At 45.6% G+C, this 18,324-nt stretch overlaps 1 protein-coding gene across 1 annotated transcript; it reads right to left on the bottom strand.

Annotated features, from left to right (window-relative positions):
- Positions 1-1,815: 1,815 nt before the first annotated feature.
- NAT10 (N-acetyltransferase 10) lies at positions 1,816-17,632 on the bottom strand. The gene is made up of 28 exons (XM_058861656.1): positions 17,463-17,632; positions 15,865-15,956; positions 15,337-15,508; positions 14,922-15,044; positions 14,526-14,587; positions 14,170-14,284; positions 12,743-12,850; positions 12,512-12,645; positions 12,075-12,168; positions 11,606-11,704; positions 10,949-11,085; positions 10,728-10,852; positions 10,289-10,439; positions 9,794-9,890; positions 8,846-8,962; positions 8,655-8,756; positions 8,474-8,548; positions 7,876-7,992; positions 7,579-7,712; positions 7,062-7,110; positions 6,531-6,624; positions 6,329-6,439; positions 5,826-5,998; positions 5,601-5,720; positions 4,910-5,008; positions 4,471-4,544; positions 3,281-3,364; positions 1,816-2,246 (listed from the first exon to the last, which is right to left on the bottom strand). The coding sequence occupies exons 1-28, from the start codon at positions 17,568-17,570 to the stop codon at positions 2,153-2,155; spliced, it is 3,060 nt and encodes a 1,019-aa protein (XP_058717639.1). The 5' UTR covers positions 17,571-17,632; the 3' UTR covers positions 1,816-2,152.
- Positions 17,633-18,324: the final 692 nt, after the last annotated feature.

Consider the following 18,324-nt stretch of genomic DNA (forward strand, 5'->3'; position numbering starts at 1 on the left):
ATGTAGTGCCCCATGTGGAGCTGGAAGCTGGAATTCCAACAGGTTTTGCTGCAGTGTTCCCACTCATCTGCTGCCCAGCTGGGAAGGGAAATGGAGTCAGACACTTCATCTGTTACCTGTTACCCAGCTGTGGCTGCCCCATCCCTGGAAGTGTCCAAGGCCAGGCTGGATGAGGCTTGGAGCAGCCTGGGGCAGGGGGTTGGAATGGGATGAGCTTTTAGGTACCTTCCAACCAAACCCCTTTCATGGTTCTACTATAACCCCATCAGATCCTAGTCTGGAAGTGTGACACTTGGGAACAATCACACGTTCCAGGCTTTTTAAGCTTGGGCCTCAAAATAAATTTCTGTTAAAAAGGGAAGGCCAGGAATTCTAAATCATTCCCTCTCCCTATTTTTTTTTTTTTTTGTAATCTGCCCCTTGTCCCATGCTCACCTCCACCACAGGGCTTGGAGCACTGGGACCAGCCCTTTAATGCCCATGTAAAGGTGTCTGAAGTGCGTGGCCCCAATTCCAGTTGGGAATGTCTTCGATACCACCCTCTACCCCTCCTTCCTCCCCCTCACAACCCACCACTGTGACAGCTCAGACTGAATGATTGACTTACTGTGTTTGGAATTCCTTCTTTAAAAAGCAGCACTGGAACATCCAGAACTCCAGAAGGGGTCCCTGGAAGCCACAGGCAGACTCAGATGAACAATCCTGAACAGGTTTTCAGGGGATGCATCCCCAGCCTGTGGCTGCAAAGACTCCAAAACTGCTCCTTCCCCTTGGGACAGCCAAGGAAAACATTCCCATCATGGGTTTCTGACAGGAAAAGCCTCACAGCTCCAGGATACTTGGCTCCTCCCAAATCCAGGCCAGCACTCCAAAAGGCTCCAAGGAATAAAGAGGACAGACCATCTCAAGGTGCACAACACTATTTTTAACAGTAACAGCAAAACCAGGGAGAATTCACACTCACCTTTTCTTCCGTGCACTTCCTGGCCACAGCTCTCGAGAGCCTCACACTCCCTGCCTCCTGTTTGCTCCTTTTCCAAGACCTTTGGAGCCAGTCCAGGGCAGCCAGCGACCACCACAGCCCTGGCAGTGCTGCTGGGTGATCCCAGCCCCTCTGAGGGCTGCAGCTGCAGATGTCCCTGCTCAGGGATGTGCCACTGTCACCAGCTGTGGTGGCACACCATAGAGGCTTCCAAACCACAGTCAGGCACAGGCTGTGCTGTGCAAAATCTGTATTTAATTAAAATCAGCCTCCTAGAGAAGAAAAGTTGTCTTTACCTAGAAAGGAAGTGTTTCCTTAGGATTTGCCAGGAAAAGGAGCTGTGAGATCTGCAGGTAAATATGACACAGCAGTGCATCAGCTGCAGGGTTGTCTCTGTTCCAAACCCCCACAGCAAAAAGCCAGAAGAATATTAGAGCAATGCACCAGGGCATTTAGGATTGGGACACTCTATAGCAAATGTTTGCCCTGGGTTTGAAGCCTCTGGAGTCTGACAGGCAGCAGACCCAGAGTCACAGCAAGTCCTAGCTCCAGATTGGCACAAAGTTATTGCCAAGCTGCTGAGCTGCTCAATTGGCCCCCAGAGCTCAAAGAGAAGATCACACAAAGGGAAGATCTGATTTCTGGCAACCAGAGCACAAAACTCTCCACCAAAGCCAAGGGGCAGCTCTAGGACAGCAGGGAGACAGAGTGTGCAGTGATCAGCCCCAAACACAAAGTACATAAAAGCCCCCTCAAGCTCCAAAGGACTACCAGAACCAGCAGCTGCAGAGATCACTGTGCTGCAGTGCTAAGGTAGAGTTACATTTCTGTCCTTTGTTGTCCAAACTCTTGTTTAATAAACCATAGAACCATTAAGATGCAGGAAGCTTACAGGCTGATCTGCCCTCTTGGAATGGGAATGCTGTAGCTGCTCAAGCACCTTTGTAACATCCCAGTGCATTCCAGTCCCTCATTCACACTCTGCAGTCACACTTCATATATAAATCTTCACACAAACACTTGAACACTGCTCTTCTCACAATACAAACACTTGAAAAATGCCTCTAAGGATTTTTCTTCCCTCCAAAATAGTCTCTTGCTTTAGAGAACAGGTCTTCTCTAGTACAGACCCAGCACTTGTTCATTCAAGTTCACTGGTTGGCTTTTAAGTCATTTCTTCCTCTTCTGCTTCAGATCTTTAGTCTTCTTAAATTTCTTCTGTTGTTTGGGTCCTCGTGCTGTTTCTAGTTTTCTTTTCTTTTCACTGGAAAGCAGGAACAAAACATCTGTTAAAAATACACTGGATTGCCATGGGAAATTTTTGTTGTAAAATAGCAGTGAGGGAGAAAATTTAAACTTGGTGCTAGAAAAAGCAAAAACAAGAGCCTGACTTAGATTTTATAGTGTCCTGAGAGTCTCCAACCCAGAAGATCTTAAATTTTAGCTCTTGTCTTTATTTTTCAAAACTTTATCTGTCCTAAATGGGGCATCTGGAATTTAGAGTACCCAGAAGAGAAACTACCACTGATAGTTTTAAACATTCAATTTTGTCCCTGCACTGGACTCTGTCTCAAGCAAACACAACAGAATTCCAAGCTCTGATCTTTTTAAGCAACTGCTAAGACTCTCTCCTTCCTGGAAGGCTTTTGGAAACTTACAGCTTCCAGCATTCATGGAAAAAAACATGAAAGGGCAGAATAGAGATCAGATAATTAGTTACTTGAGCTGGCAGGCACCCCAGGAAGCAGAAATAAGTGAGAAGGGAAGTCTCAGCTATAAATCCCCAAGGAAAAATATGGGAAGATTACATGCTGGGCAAGGCAGAAGAAAGAATATGGATAAAAATTAAGGAATTGCAGAAACACAGACATTTTCCAGGCTCAAGCTCACACTTGAAAGAATTCTTCCCTGAATTTGCACCTCCAGGGGCTCCCACCTAGTGTTAGATCCCAAAGCAAATGGGGCAGTCACGTGGAATGAGTGACCCAAGGGAGGAACAGTCCCGGCTTCTGTGTGGGATCAGGACCAGATCATCAGCAATAAAGTCAGAATTAAACAAGTTAATGAAGAGAAGACTATCCTTACAGAAGCACTGGGTAGTAGAGCTTACAGCTGCTCACACCCCAATTTCCCTAGGAAAACTGAGGATTTCTCCAGGACACTGAGTTCACTTAACCTGCATTTAGGCTTCACTTAGGCTTAAAAGCGAACCCTGAGGCTTCACTCTTTTGGAAAACATTTTAACAAAGCCAGCAGGAAAGACTAGAGGGATCTTTGGAATATTTCAAGTTCCTTTACCTTTTCAAGCTGATGACAGAAGCGTTCTGTCCTGCTTTGCTCAGCACCTCGTTCCACTCCTCATCATCCCCCTGGATAATGTACCTAAGTGGGAGAGGTGAAGGAAATATCAAGTCAAATTGTTAGCACAAAGGAAAAAAAACCATAAAAATACGGTGTTTCTACTGTCAGGCACACTCTACTCTGCAAACAGAGCCACTGTGCCAGCACCCAACCAAATCCGATTTGGGAAACATACACGAAGTCAGGCTGGCAAAGCTGGCATGGGACACCTTTTATAAATCAGTCTGGGGAAACGTGAAGAGCTGCAGCTTGCTTTTGAAAAGAGAAATAAAGACAGTAATTGCTACTCAAATAAACTCATGTCCTGTGGCCCTTGTCTGGGTGTTCAAGCACCCTGGAAATTACACCCGAATTTAAAGAGGCAAAGCAATTGTGTAACAAAATGGAGTGACTGCTCTCCATCTCAAGTTCTTGGAGATTTGGAACAGATAAGGCCTTGTCCACAAAGCTGAACAATGTTGGACAAATCCTCAGAAGTTTTATATTACCTGCATTGAAGAGTATTCAAAATAGATTTTTATCTCTCTCTCCTCACGGAGAAGAATAAAAATCTATTTCTGGCTGAGAAAAAGGAAACTCAGTCAGTCCAGTATGTAACACTATCAATGCTACAAAATGGAATTAATTTTAAAACATTTTGGTTGTATTATTTCCCTTATGTGACTTGTGTTCCCTTATGTGGCAAGTCACTTCAAATCACATCCACTCTTGTCCTTTCTTCAAACATGACAACCAAACATTCAAAGAAGCTTTTATTTATTTTGCTAAATTTAACAGAGATCAGTTTAGAGTCAAGCCAGACAACTTTCCTGGGACATGAGCACAGTGAACAGTGTTTATAAGACAAAACGTGGGAGGGGAGAGAGAAGAGAGACAATCAGTGGCATCTGCAACTCCTGTTGATCCAGAAAGACAGAAATCTGCTGACACTTAAGTAAAAGCACTGGTTGGTTGCTCTTTTTGTGTTGATTTGGGTTTTTTATGTTTTACCCACTGCTGACAATACACACTAGTTCTCATTTACTGATGGTTTACTGCACCTACAGCCTTGTGCACAAATCCCAGCAACACCCAGCATTCCACTCAGGGAAAAACTGGATTTGAGACCCAGGCAGATGAATTCTTACTGTGTAAGGTCCATTTCTTTCAGTTTCATCACTTCTTGCTTGTGCTTTTCTTGGAATTCCTTTGCAGCTTCCTCCTGCAACAGGACAGCACAAGATGCATTAGGTCCTGAGGGCAGCCATGACTTTCTCGTGGGAGGAAAATGCCTTTTCCCACAAATGCATCTCCTAAAACAAATACCAGCTGGTCTTGAATAGCTTCTCTCTTTTATCTAATTGCATTTTTATGTTATTTGTACACACAAACTTGTAATTTTCTGTGAAAACCCCATATTGCAGCACAACTCCAGGTGCACATAATGCAAACCTGTCAGGTTTTAACTCTTTTACAGTACCAGATATGGTGTGGAACCCTTTCCATCCAAGAAAATTTAATGTTTCTGTCCTCAGGCAAACTCCCAGAAGTGCTTACATATGAACCAGGAATAAAGTTTGTATTTACCAAATCATCATTTAAAGATTTCAGCGTTGGCTCCATCACGACATCTTTTGTTGCTGCCATCTGCTCCTCCACAGCTTTTTCCTGGACTGCGTTGAACAGCTGAAAATAAAATAACCCAGCACATGTAAGACTTGTTTTTTAAAACACCATTTATCACCTCTACAATGAACTCCTAATGCCAGACTTCAAAGCTTTGCTATCCTGAACCTTAGAGAGAAAGAAAACCAGGAAGCAGATTCAAAACTTTCCAATTATTTCACTGGATTTCAAGTCTACCTCTAGATAACACTGGAAAAATAATTTTATTTTTTTCCAAGGAAACCTGAGATGCCACCAATGCTCTGAACAATGGCTCAGGCAACAGGGCTTGTCTGCTCAGCATTCTGGTCAAGGCATTTCAACATTGAAAACCATAAGATAGGCACTTTTATCTGTAAAATCACTACACAGAATCATGAAGTGATTTGGGTTGGAAGGGACCTTAAAGATCATCCAGCTCCAAACCCCCTGCCATGGTGATTTAAATTGTTGCCACACGTTTTCCAGCTGGGATTTTCCCCACCTTGCCAAGAAGTAACTGGGGATGCATCAAGGATGCCCAGCTCTGATCCAGCTCTCTCTCAGTGCCCTATTTTCTGTTAATATTGGAATGACTGTCCCACATGACCAAGGCTTGTATTACTGCTCCCACCTGCACTACTTTGCGGATGATCCTGTTGAAGAGCCCCATCAATTGACTGCTGGGCAGTTCCAGCTCCTTTTCCAGCTGGTCCAGTGATTTATGCTGCAGGCCAATCCCTAGGAAAAGGGCCTGAGGAAAAGATGTATTTCAGTCACAGAGCAAATACAGACACACATTCCCCACTGCCCCCGCTGTGTTTTTCCCAAATCCTCGCTCCACTCCATCCATACACACCGACTGTGCAGCAGAGAGGGAGATATCTCCCATCTGGCTGAGGAAGAACATCCTGGCAATGGTGGGAACCATGTCCATGATGAGGTGATAGTCCACCATGTTTCGGGAGTACATCTCCAGCCTCTTCAGGTCATACGGGATGAACACGGACTCCAGCTCAGCACGGCTGATGGCTGGTGGGGATGGGAAAAAGACAGCAAGGTCAGGAATGTTCTTCAGAGCTACCCAGGATCTCAGTCTTTAGCATTTATTCAGGTATTTAATATTTTTCCTTTGTCTTTAACAATTCTCACTGGTCTTGCTGTAAAAGAGGTTTGCTCCCTTGCTGCAGCAGAAAACCTCTCTGACCAACACAGGCACTAAAACCCCACAAGACACAGGTACCAAGAATTTCCCAGAGGATTCTCCTCTGTTGAACATCCTGAGAAAACAGTAAATTGCAGGTGCCAGGCTCCAGCCATGTTCTGTCATGCACTTACAGCTGTCCCAGTCAGGGTACTCACGTGCTTGGGGCTGCTGTTTGATATTTTTGTTCTGTAGAATATTCAGTGCCAAGGAGGGAGAGAAGGTGCTGAACTGGTAGGAAAGCAGGGAAAGGAAGCGCCTCCTAAAATCTACAGGGCAAGAAGACAAAATTAATTACCCCAGTGGACCTCTAGAACTATAAACAGAGGGCTCCTGCAGAGTCAGCAGGATCAGAGTTACCTTTCCAAAAGGCAGTGAGCCAAGGTTCCTGCTCAGAGTCCTCTTCATTGAGCATCTTCAGCATGATGCAGGAATGCTCCCCGGTCAGGTCATTCTGATAAATAAGATACAATTCTGTGCTTCTGTGATGGATTTCCCATCACCCCCATGAACCTTTTGCACTCTGTGCTCAGCTGAGGAAGGGAAGTATCTTCTAAATCAGCAAAAAATGCATCAGCTGCTACTGACCACCTCTACCTAATGGAAAACCTATGAACTTCTAGAATTTTGTAAATCTCAGCTATTTTACCAATAACCATGTTAACAGCCCTCAACAGCTCTGAATTTTTATGTGCAAAGCCCACATTCACAACCCTAAAACTCTGCTCCTTAACAATAGCCCCAAAGGAAAAAAATGAACATAAACCAAGCCCTAAAAGCAGCCTCACCAAACCTTCCTGCCCCAAACCCCTTCTCACAGACTCTACTAGAATACATGCCCAGGGATTTCCGTAGGGCTGGATTTTCACTCAGGGACAGTGTGGTACTTACAGGGGTCTGCCTCAGATAAACTGGCACAAATCCAGCACGCTTCCAAAACCTGGGAGAAGGAAGGAACATACTGAGAATCATGGAGCTGTTGACCACACAGTAATAAATTGTGGTTAAATGCAATTTATCTGCTCTACAAGGATAGCTGGAGAGGAACAAGCAAAAGTCTCTAAGACACTCCAACAATCAGAGCAAATGAGCACTGACAGAAAGCAGGAACAGCACCCACCTGACTGAGAGTCCAGCTCTGGAGAGTGAAAAATTATGACTGCGATTTCAAAAAATGCACCAACTTTCAAGGTGCTGTGAAAGGCATTTACATCAGTCAGGAAAACAACCACCAGCTCTGAAGTCAGCAGCACCTCAAGTTTCTACAGGTCACAGGGATTAGAATTTAACTACTCCCTACCTATCACAGGCTGTCATTACTTCTACACCCTGGGAAAACTGGGCAAGTAAAGCTCATTATCTGTTTTAGAAGGGCAAGATATAACTGGGAAATAGAACCATGTCCTACTTGAGCAATCTGGGTGTCAGGCCATAAGACACCCCGAGATAGTCCAGGTTCTCAGCTTGTCTCTCGCTCAGTTTGAGCAGCAAAGGAGGTAAATCCTTCCGAGGTGTCACAACCTCTTCTAACAAACCAACAGTCTGGAAAAGAAAGTGGGAATGGGTTAGCAGCACAGCCCACAGAAAGCTGCAAATTAAAGCTCTTCTTCTGTATGAAAACCAAATCTGAGTATTTCCTCCCTACAGAGTGGAGACTTACAGGGAAAATTACACAGCTGAGCACAGAAAATAAAAAAAAAAATACCTCACTGCTCACAGTTGTGATTTCTTTTGGCTTTTGAACCGTTTCTTCTTCCAAACATGGGAATTTGCCTTCGTAGTACATCTGCAGCAAAGTCAGAGCTCTGCTGCCATAGCCCATCTGTGAAGAAGCAAAACACACTGTAAGCAAAATGAAATTTCTATTTTTTAACACAGGGCAACAACATTCCCCCCTTAAAACCTATTAACAATCAGCAGTGCAGACATCACTCAGTCACTGCAGAAATGCTCTTTTTGGCCATGTGGCAGCTTTTGGGAGGAGGACTGTACAGAACCAGGGTGCCTGAAGTCACCATCAACCCTTGTAGTTCAGGGCTGTGTAATAATTCTTGGGGCTTTACTCTGGCACTCAGAAAATGCCAAACACTTGGTAATGTCACAGTAAACATGTCTGGATCTGGACTGTATATGGCAGCTTGGGATGCTCCCATGCTGCCTAGATGATGGGAGCACTGGGTTGGTGCCCTGAGCTTAAAATGCTAAAACCTGGAGGAACTGCAGTGTTCTTTCTCCCTGTTTCTGAGCTCTGCCTGGAGAGCCATTTCCATGGCACCACCACAGCTGGGTCCCAGGTACTTTACCCCCTGGTAATCCGGGTGAACGGCGATGCGAACAACACGCCCACCAGAGAGGCCCCCAAAATCTGGATCCTGGAACTGCACAAGGGACAAAAAGTCAATTTGAAGGACACAGTTAGGCACTCTGGAAACAAGAAATACACGAAATACACCCTGGGTGCGAGTGCACAGCTAAATCACCCACCTGCTCTGAAATGGTCCAGGGAATAAGATCACCAGAGGCTTTCTTTCCCCTGGAAAGGCTGTTCATGATGGACTGGCGGGAGATCTCTCCCTCCAGGCACACCTGCCAGGAAAGACACAAATCATGAACACACATAAAATGCTTTCTCCTACTCAACAGGATCAAAACTGACACTCAAGTCCTTCTCTTACCTGAACAACAGCCAGGACTTCTGGTAACGAATTCTGGGTGGGTGGAACAGGTGGCAAAAGGCAGAAGAGATGATGGGCAGGGGCATCAGAGAGCATCTGGAGGTCATTGGGGGAGTTCTGGAGGGTAAAGACATCAGAAATATGAAAAACTGTCCAGAGAATCACAGAATACCCTGAGTTGGAAGGGACCCATCAGAATTGAGTCCAGCTCCTGGCCCTGCACAAGACAACCCCAAGAATGCCACAAAAATGTGCCTGAGAGTGTTACCCAAATGGTTATTCCATAAGGAGAGCTTCAAAGTCCAGCTGATTTCTAAACAATCCCTCTATGTTCCAAATTTAGAGCTATTAAGAAATTTGGAACTCATGCTGTCACACCCCCAGAGAGCATCTGTTTTCCTCAGGGGAAATTGTGTGCTCGAATATGTATGAACCTGAACTTCCTATTTTCATACAGCTTCTTACCTCCTAAGTACCAGATCCTAAATGTTTTTTATAAGCCTTGGATTTTTAGAACTCAGACTCAGGGGACTTTCCCACTCACATTTACAAATCATCCCTGATCTTGAAACCTTGAAATTAATTACTCTTTTGAGTCTCATAATGGTGCTGCTCCTGCTGAACTTGAGGCCACCAGAACGTGGTAAAGAGAACTGCAAATGAGGTTCAGCACTGATAAAATCCTGACAAGCTTGGAGGCTCATTTGGAATTTTAGTCTCCACATTTTCTCAAGGCAAAAGTATTCCAGATTATCTGTAAATCCAGTATGTCCAGCCAGGACTGAGACAGAGATCTCAGAGAAAGAAGAACACAGCTCTGTACACAAGAAGAAGCAACAAAAGCTGTCGAGAAATCTCAATCAGGCTGTCATAACACACACTGCTCTCCTCAGCTGATTCCACACTGAAATTGGGACTGAAATTGAATGGAAGAAGTCCAAGCCCTACCTTGTAGTGTGACGCCACATACAGGGCCATCAGCCTCTGCAGAAAAACTTCTGATGCTCTGTGGTAACAAAAGAGTGTGTCTCTATTTACATAGTATCTAAACACAGGGATTAAGGAAAAAAAGCTCCTTGGAAACCAGGAAAAAGTTTCCTGTTTATTTTCAACATCTGGGCCACAAACTGGCTTGTCCTCTTAGACACAGCTTAATCTACAAGAATAAATGATGTTGGGCAGTGTTTGCAGCTTTCACATCCTTCATCTGTACAAATAAACCTTTCCAAGCCAAACTCCAAGGGCTTCCCTTCATGCAACCCTTCCTTGAGGTTGTCTCTGCAGCAAACTGGGGTTTGGCGATGTCCTGGCAACACACCACCACCAGTGCCCTAAGAGCTTAACTCCAGGAGTGAGGTCTTAGGAAAAGATCGTGTGCTGAGCTTATCCCATCAGCTACAGAACCAGCTATCAGCCAGGCTAAGAAACATTCAGTGAGGATACAGGTCACAGGTGTCTGGTAAAGGGCAGCCAGAGATGATCCTGGTGATGTTGAGGCAGTCCAAGCACAGGAGATCATTCAGCCACTTCTCCACAGGGTCCCCAGGGGCATATCTGATGGACTCGTGCAGGGACACTTCGTGCAACGTGCGAGCTGCAAGGGTTGCAAAGGACATTCAGTGCTGGAAGCCACAGCCAGACAAGCATCCCACAGGATCCCTGTGCTCCGAAGGGCTCCCAGATTAGAAATCTGTCAGTTGCTGATTTTTCACCTCTTAAAAGCCTTCCATCTGAAACTTGTGAGGGAAAACCAGCCAAGTTCCATCACTTCCCCACACAAGCCCTTTCCCACAGCTGCAAAGCACATGGATTGTGGGACAGCCATGGGATCTGGCTGACAGCAGCCCCAGCCACGGTGACACACAACCCAGAGTTGTTGTACCTGAGGTGAGCTTGGCAGTGGCAGTGGATTTGTTCTCTGCTGTCAGGGTCAGCTGGCTCTGGGCGCTCTGCTGGCGGAGCTGCTGGATGAGCTTCAGGGACAGCGACCGACCTGTGCCCTCATACCTGGAAACCAGGACACAGAAAAGCTGAAGCGAGGAACCAGGCAGCCACCCAGAGCTCTGGGGAAGCCCCAGCACAGAGTGGTTGCTCCAGCCTTACCCATTGATGGTGGAAGCCATGAACACCAGGTAAGGGCCCAGCAGGTTCTTCACCAGGGGCAGAGGAATGGCAGCAGCTTCATCGATCACCACGAGCTCAGCCTGGCCCAGCTTCACAGAATCAGCAGGGTGTATGTACTGCAAACGAGAGGACATGGTCACTGCCAGCAGCAGCCTGCCTTTCATCAGAATTCACAAAGCTGAAGCCCTGGAAAGCTCTTTGCTGTCCCTGCTCTCCTCAAACACCAAGCCAGAGACTGAGATGTGGAAAAACAGAAAGTCAGGAGAGGGTTTATGTTGCCCTAACAAGGACTGGCTCACACATCTTGTTTAGCACAATTTCACACAAATTCATCTGCAGAGGTGAGGAAAATAGAGGAAATCTAATCACTAAAAGCTCTTCCTGCACTGCTCCTTTCATCTTCCTTTGCTTTTGTTTTGGGAGAAACCCATGAGGGAGCTTTGTAATCTACAAGTTATATCCTGAAAGAGAAAAGGTATTTTGAGGAAGTCACTCCCTAAAGATCTGCCCTACACCAAAACCCACCAGGACAGTTACACATCACACAGAATGAACATGCTTAAAATCAAAACAACTTCAACACTGGCAAAAACAACAGCCAGGAACAAAAATTGGAAAGGCATGAATGTCAATTACCTGAATGGTCTGCCTGTGCTCCTTGAACACATTCACTCTGACCACTGCCTTGTTGAACTCTGGATTTAAGGACTGAACAATCTCATAGTCCAGGTGTTCCTGGAAAATAACATTTTTAAACAATACAAAAAGCCAAGATCTAAGAAAAAAATAAGTTACCATCATCATAATCATCAAAATATGCTCAAACACTGTTATTTCAAGTTTTAATCAAAAATTATTATAAAAGCTTCAAAGGCCTGAGAACTGGGAAATTATTTACTGATGTTAAAATCTGCTTCACATAGAAACTGGTTTACCCTGCTTAAAAACAGAAAAAGAAACATAACTCTACCATGATTCCTTTTTTTACAAAACATAGTAAAAAAAGGCTAGTTGCAAATATATGTAGCCAAAAGCACAAATGAGGTGTAAAACCTCCTGGGCAGGAATGCTTTGGAAGTATTGTAAAATAGTCTGCTCCCCATACCTGATACTGCAGTGCATCAAAGCCTTTAAATATGAACTCAAAGAGAGTGTGAAGGTTGTCAGGGCTGGGAGATGTGACAAAGATGTTGGAGTAACTGCAGAGAAAAACACAAAACAAGAGCTGAACGATTTTTCTAAAAAATTTTACCACGTAGGTACTAAATAGAATGGGTTTTTAATAGGAGGGGTTGACTTTACCTAATAACCAAAACACAGCAGATTCCTGCAAGTAATTAATCTCAATTCATGTCTGATTATTTTGAGTTTTAAGAAAAAATTGACCAACAGTGCATGGAGCAATCAAAAGATACAAGACTGAAAATGAGGGATTTAGGACTGGAAATTAGATGCTGACATCTTGGTTTTGTTGTTTTGTTTTTTTTTTAAACTCAGGGATGCAGGTAAGGCCTGGGGGATTGGAAGAGGGGGATCACTCACCCAAAAGCTACTGCTCCAGCAATGGCCAGCCCCAAAGCAGCAGATTTCCCTCGTCCCCTGGCTGCTGTTAATGCCACAGTGCTCCTCAGGGTCTTCTCAGAAATGGCTTCAATGAATTTTAGAACTGCTTTTGCCTGAGGATCAGAAAACCCCCAGAAAAGAGTGTGTGAGTTTTTGTCACACCATGACCTGCCACGCCCAGAGAACCTCAGTTTTGGCCAGCACACCAACCTGATCCAGGGTTTTGCAGCCATCCACCAGCACTCCCACAGGCTGTGTGTCCTGCAGGCTCTCCTTCAGCTCCCTCAGCTCCAAGTCCTGGGGCCGCAGGCTCTCCTCCTGCGGGCACACAACAGGATGAACCAAGGACATTTCAGCACAATCCTACCTTTGTGGTATCTTCTGACACCTTAGGTCAGGCAGAGAAGGATTTGGAAGGAAAAGTTACCATAAGAAGAAGAACATATTCCACAAAAACATGAGAATTTATATGGCCAGACATATATTTAACACTTAAATTTCCTGGCATTTTTAAGGAGAATGGTCACAAAGGCATTCCCAACTCCTGACCTCCCCAGGCTTGGAGGAAAAAAAGGGAAGGATTTTGCAGTACATAGTAATTAGAGAATGGCATTGCTAGGAAAAACAGATTATATAAAAGTGTTCTGAATAATTTTATTAATTTTTCAGTCTTTGGACATTCATGATCTTTGTTACACCTGTGACATGAAGTGACTGTGCAGGGGGAAGAACTACCGCAGCACCAATACCAAAATATTATCAAGACTTTCAGAGCCAAACATTAAACTTGGGCACAAACACAATCTGTTTTAGATGGGAATGAAGGCTGATTTTCCTGGTTGTCACTTAAAATTCCAAAAGCACCAGCCTCTCCAGCCAACAGATAAGCATTTGTGCTGCTGTCAGTGCTGCTCTAATGATAAAAGGGGATTGCTTTATTTTGGTTTTCTTTTCAAAATCAGCATCCTATTAGAATGTTTTTACCATTTCTGACAGAACCTGTGCTGGTTATTTCTTAGGCCACACAGCACAGTTCAAATGCTTCAAGATTTCTACTTAAAATTGGTTCCACTTTACTGCAGTCTACAACTGGAAGTGATAAAAGGATACATTTCTAACAGTGCAAATATTGTGTCTAGATTATCCTCAGGGAATTTCTCCTGGAATGTAACACGTGTAACTCAGAAACTGAAACAACTGCCACAGCTTCCAGCTGTGTCCTGAGCCTGCAACATACTTATTTCCAAAGCACTCTCCCACCCTCCAACTGCCAAAGAAGTATTTTTATTTGTCTTGTCCCGTGTATCCATCAGCTTGAAACCCCTCCATGCAACCACAATCAAGCTTCACCTCCCTGAGCTGAGCAGCAGTACAGGAAAATTAATAAATATGGGCAAGCACAAAAAGAGACAGGAGAGAAAATTTGAAAAAATAAGCAGAGTATAGGAAGAACAGCTCCCCAAGCTTCACCCACATAATTTTTGCAGAACGTTCTGCCTGCTCTCTGCAATGCCATCCCTTGATACAAATCAGGGTGAAATAAAAAAAAAAAAAATCCCTGTTTTGAAATCTTTAACACCCTGTGGCAAACTCAGAGGGATTTCTGCCAGGGAAAAGGTCTGGGATCACTCACTGACCTGGGACTGCGGGGGGACAGGAGTGATGTTTGCAGCATGGGTGGAGATGGGCAGGATGTTCAGCTGGTCATCGATCACCAGGCAGGTCTTGCATGAGGCCAGGGACAGAATGAACCTGAGCAGGCAGAGAAAACACAATAAAAAAAACCAGCACCACTGCCTAGTGGTTCATTTGAACTCTCTTCTAAACACTGAGTATTTACAGCTACCCACAGCTGAGCTGCAAGTTCAGCTTCCAAAAAAGGCCTGTTCCACTGCAAACCTGTGGGATGTTTTCCTATCAGGAATATCCAACATTTTTCCTGGTGCTTTCCTTGGGAAGACAGCCCAGATCCTTTGCACTCTGAGTCACTCACCTCTCATTGAACCTCCCCACCACATCCTGGTGGGCCTCTGTCCTGTACCGAGAGTGAACGTCCTGAAAGAAAAAGCAAAGAAAACAGAAAGAAAATGTCAATCTGGAGAAGGGGCACCAGTGACAGTGACATGAACAGGATTGTGACCCCTTCTTTCCCACTCTTGTTTCTTCATTTCCAGCCAAAGCACATCCCAGACAGGATTCCAACTTTACTGTGAAACACCCACATTAGCAGCATTCCAGGACTGCCTGAGTGTAATAAATCCAGATGAATGAGGGAGCAGGAAAGATGATGGAAGGAAGATAACAGCCCATAATAGAATCGATAAATACCTACTCAGCATCACCTCAATGTAGCTGCTGGTAGAGAACAGACACATTGTACTGCACATACCATGGTCATGGTATAGAGCTGCTTCAGGGAGTTCATAGTTCTCAGCAGAATCACCACAATTCCACCACCTTCCACTGTCTCCACAGTTCTGGCCAACAGGTTTGGAGTCAAGGCTTCAAAATCCTGGGGAATGAGAAGAACTTCAGAGTTGCCCAGAGTCCAGCAGTGCAGCTGGCTCCTACTAAAAGGCACAGAAAGCCTAAAAACTTTATTCCTCAATGTTTAACACACACTTAGATTTGCACTAACCAATGTCCTGTCACAACTCCTACCAATAAGGCCACCTTGCCCTCACACAGCTCCTGAGGGATAAGCAAGGCCACCAAAACTGAAATGGCAGAAGCAAAAAAAACTATTCCTGCAACATTTCAATTGATTATTGTAATGCCCTTTTGGGAGCCAAGTAATTCCTCACCTGAAGGACACACATCCCAAAGGTGTTCCCAAGGATCTTATGAGTTTCATTGTAGTAGCAGTAGCGGATGTTTGTGGCTGCTATGAACAGTTCAAAGGGATCATCATCCTTGATGTTCAAAGTTCCACTCTTAATCTTCTTCTGGAGCTGCCTCATCCTCTTCTTCCGGTGGCTGGGGCAAAATAATTGTTACTCGAGTTTTCTTGGGAAAGCAGAGCTCAGTCCTAAATATGACTGAGGTTAAACAACTGAGGAACCCAAGTTGTGAGTTTAAAAAGGTGAGGGAGGGTTTGGTCCAGGGCAGTAGAGTCAGTGTTAGAGCTACAGTAGAAAAACCAGAGGTACTTTCTTTGTACGTATCTCTCTCTGCCAGTGTCAACTCTATTACGGAAGCCAAATTTCAGTCCTGGAAGAGTAAACTTCCCCCAGCTTCTCCACGAACAATCCTCGCTACCCCTCACACCCAAATCCCTCAGCCTACAGTGCTGGCTCCCCAGAGAGCAGGAAGACACCCGTGGGATCTCTCACCTGCTGAAGCCCAGTTCCTTCTTGTAGCACCACAGCACAGAGGGCCTGGCCTTCACTGTGGCCTTGGACAACATGTGGTGAAGGATAACGACCTGTCAAAGCACACAGCACTCACAAACAGCTCCCAGGGAACACCAAAAAGCAAAGAGTTTTTCTAAACTTCATTTTACAGCTGTATTTCTGCTGCGGAGAACAGAGGGATTCCTTGGCATGGAGCGAAGCTGTGTCTGTGCCTTCTCCAAGGCTGCAGGACACTGGATTTTACCCCCTGTTTCCTTAGTTCCCTTCTCTGGCAGAACTAACACTGATAATTCCAGGCTAAACACAGTTCCTAGCGCTTGTCTCTTATGGATAATCCATTCATATGGATTTTCCAGAGTGTTTCAGTGAAAACACTGAACACAACCAGACCTGAGAGATGCCAGAACCCATCAGTAAATAATGCCAATATTCCTGTACTGCCACCTGAATAACTCTTTATTTTCCAAGTTTTTGTTTTTTATAATTAGTTTATTTTATTTGCCCACAAACTGGAGATAAATGAATTAACAGTTACACAGCAGTTAGAAGAGAACAGCAGCAGGACCAGGGCAGTGATTGTTCCCCTCTGCTCAGCACTGGAGAGGCCACACCTCAAATCCTGGGCTCAGTTTTGAGCCACTCACTGCAAGAAAGACACTGAGGGGCTGAAAGGTGTACTGGGAAGGGAATGGAGCTGGGGAAGGGTCAGAGCACCAGGAGTGGCTGAGGGAGCTGGGAAAGGGGCTCAGCCTGGAGAAAAGGAGGCTCGGGGGGACCTCATTGCTCTCCACAAATCCCTGATGGGAAGGGGCAGCCAGGTCGGGCTCTGCTCCCAGGAACAAGGGATGAGAGGAAATGGGCTCAGGCTGTGACAGGGGAGGTTTAGGTTGGATACAAGGCAAAATTTCTTCCCTGACCAGGCTGTCATCTCTATAGGGATTTAAAAGCCACATAGATATGGAACCTGGGGATGTGGGTTAGTGAGTGATTTGGCCTTGCTGGACTCAGTGATCTGGGAGGGCTTTTCCACCCCAAACAATTCTGTGATTCTGTGAATTGACTTATCCGAAATCATGGGTTTGCCGTGCTGTTCTTCCCCTCCCCACTCCAAAAACACGAGGCCAGAGTCTCTGAAGAAAAACGAGTTTAACAGCTAATTTCCTCCACAGAACTTCACCGAGTAGGTTCATCTGCGAGACGACTCAAAGCCCACCCCGAGAGAGAAACCATCACAGCTCAGGGCAGAACCGAGGGGAAAAAAACTCCAACTGGTAGAAAATTTAATATCCTTTGCCCCAGTTTAAAAAACCCAAACCAAACACACAAACCCCAGGCTGTCGTGAGTTTCATTTGAAGTTCATGAGCTTCCCAGCAGGAGATCTCTAAGGAAAATCTCACGCACCACTTACAACCCCTCCGTCCCTACGAGTTCCCTGCCCCTCAGGCCCCTGCACTGCCTGGGGCTGTGCAGGTTTAACTCCTGCTGCAGGCAGGGAGGAGCAGGGACTGAAGGATTGCGGCAAGCTCGGCTGGGTCTCAGTATCCACAGACCCCGCACCCCTCCGGGCCGGCGTTACCTGGTCCTTGCCGCGGTCGCCCACCACCACGAACAGGCTCCGCTGCCGCTCCGCCACGCCGTTTTCGATGAGGACGCGGATTCGGTTGTCCACCTTGCGGCGCTGCATGGCCGCGGCTCCCGGAGCTTTTCCCGCGGCTCCCGGAACTTCTCCCCCGGCTCCGCTCCCGCGGCACCACGTGGGAGCCACGTGGGGCCGGGCGCGGGCGCCGCGTAGGGTGGAAGGACCCCGGGGCTGCCCGCGCCGGCCGCCTGCGCGACGCGTACAAAGATTTATTTCTAAAGACACATTTCTGTATAAACACACATTCTCTGTATATCGAACTTTGAAGCAGAATAATTGAAAATAGCTTTCCACAAGGGAAAGGACTCCTGTACCGCCTCCAAGCGGCTCCCAAAATCCCTGCGAGACACTGAGCAGCCTCCATCTCCCACAGGTGGTGTTTGTTTGTTTATTTGACTTTTGTCTGTAAAAAGGGGATGAACCAAAATTCAGTCGCAAAGGCAACATCGAGTTTAGTTTTTTTAAACGCTTTGTTCTAGAGAAATCCTGCCTGCGACCCCTTCAGGTGTGCGGGCACAAAGAGCAAGCTTCTGATTTTATAAAGATAATTCCATTTCCACATCAGCAAACTCTGAGTCTGGGTGGCCTTTGCTCCTGAGGGGAGAGACAAAATCAAATACATACATACATACATACATACATACATACATATATATATGGGCATTTGAAGCCAGTTTCCCCGAGGAAACAAGACTGCAGAGAGCAAACAGAACACATCCAGAAAACAACAAATCTTTAGGATTCAATATTATAGGATACTAAACGAACCCCCAGGAAATATTAGGAATCCTGCTCCTCA

The sequence above is a fragment of the Poecile atricapillus genome, chromosome 1, assembly GCF_030490865.1.
Source record: "Poecile atricapillus isolate bPoeAtr1 chromosome 1, bPoeAtr1.hap1, whole genome shotgun sequence".
Taxonomy (NCBI): Eukaryota; Metazoa; Chordata; class Aves; order Passeriformes; family Paridae; genus Poecile; species Poecile atricapillus.

What these genes read in the sequence shown, in the direction of transcription:
- NAT10 (XM_058861656.1), bottom strand. Translation starts at nt 17,570, where the DNA reads ATGCAGCGCCGCAAGGTGGACAACCGAATCCGCGTCCTCATCGAAAAC. An exon ending in GCTGGAGCAGTAGCTTTTGG is followed by an intron (nt 12,169 to 12,511) that starts GTGAGTGATCCC and finishes TTTTCTCTGCAG; the next exon opens with TTACTCCAACATCTTTGTCA. An exon ending in TTGATGCACTGCAGTATCAG is followed by an intron (nt 11,705 to 12,074) that starts GTATGGGGAGCA and finishes GTTATTTTCCAG; the next exon opens with GAACACCTGGACTATGAGAT.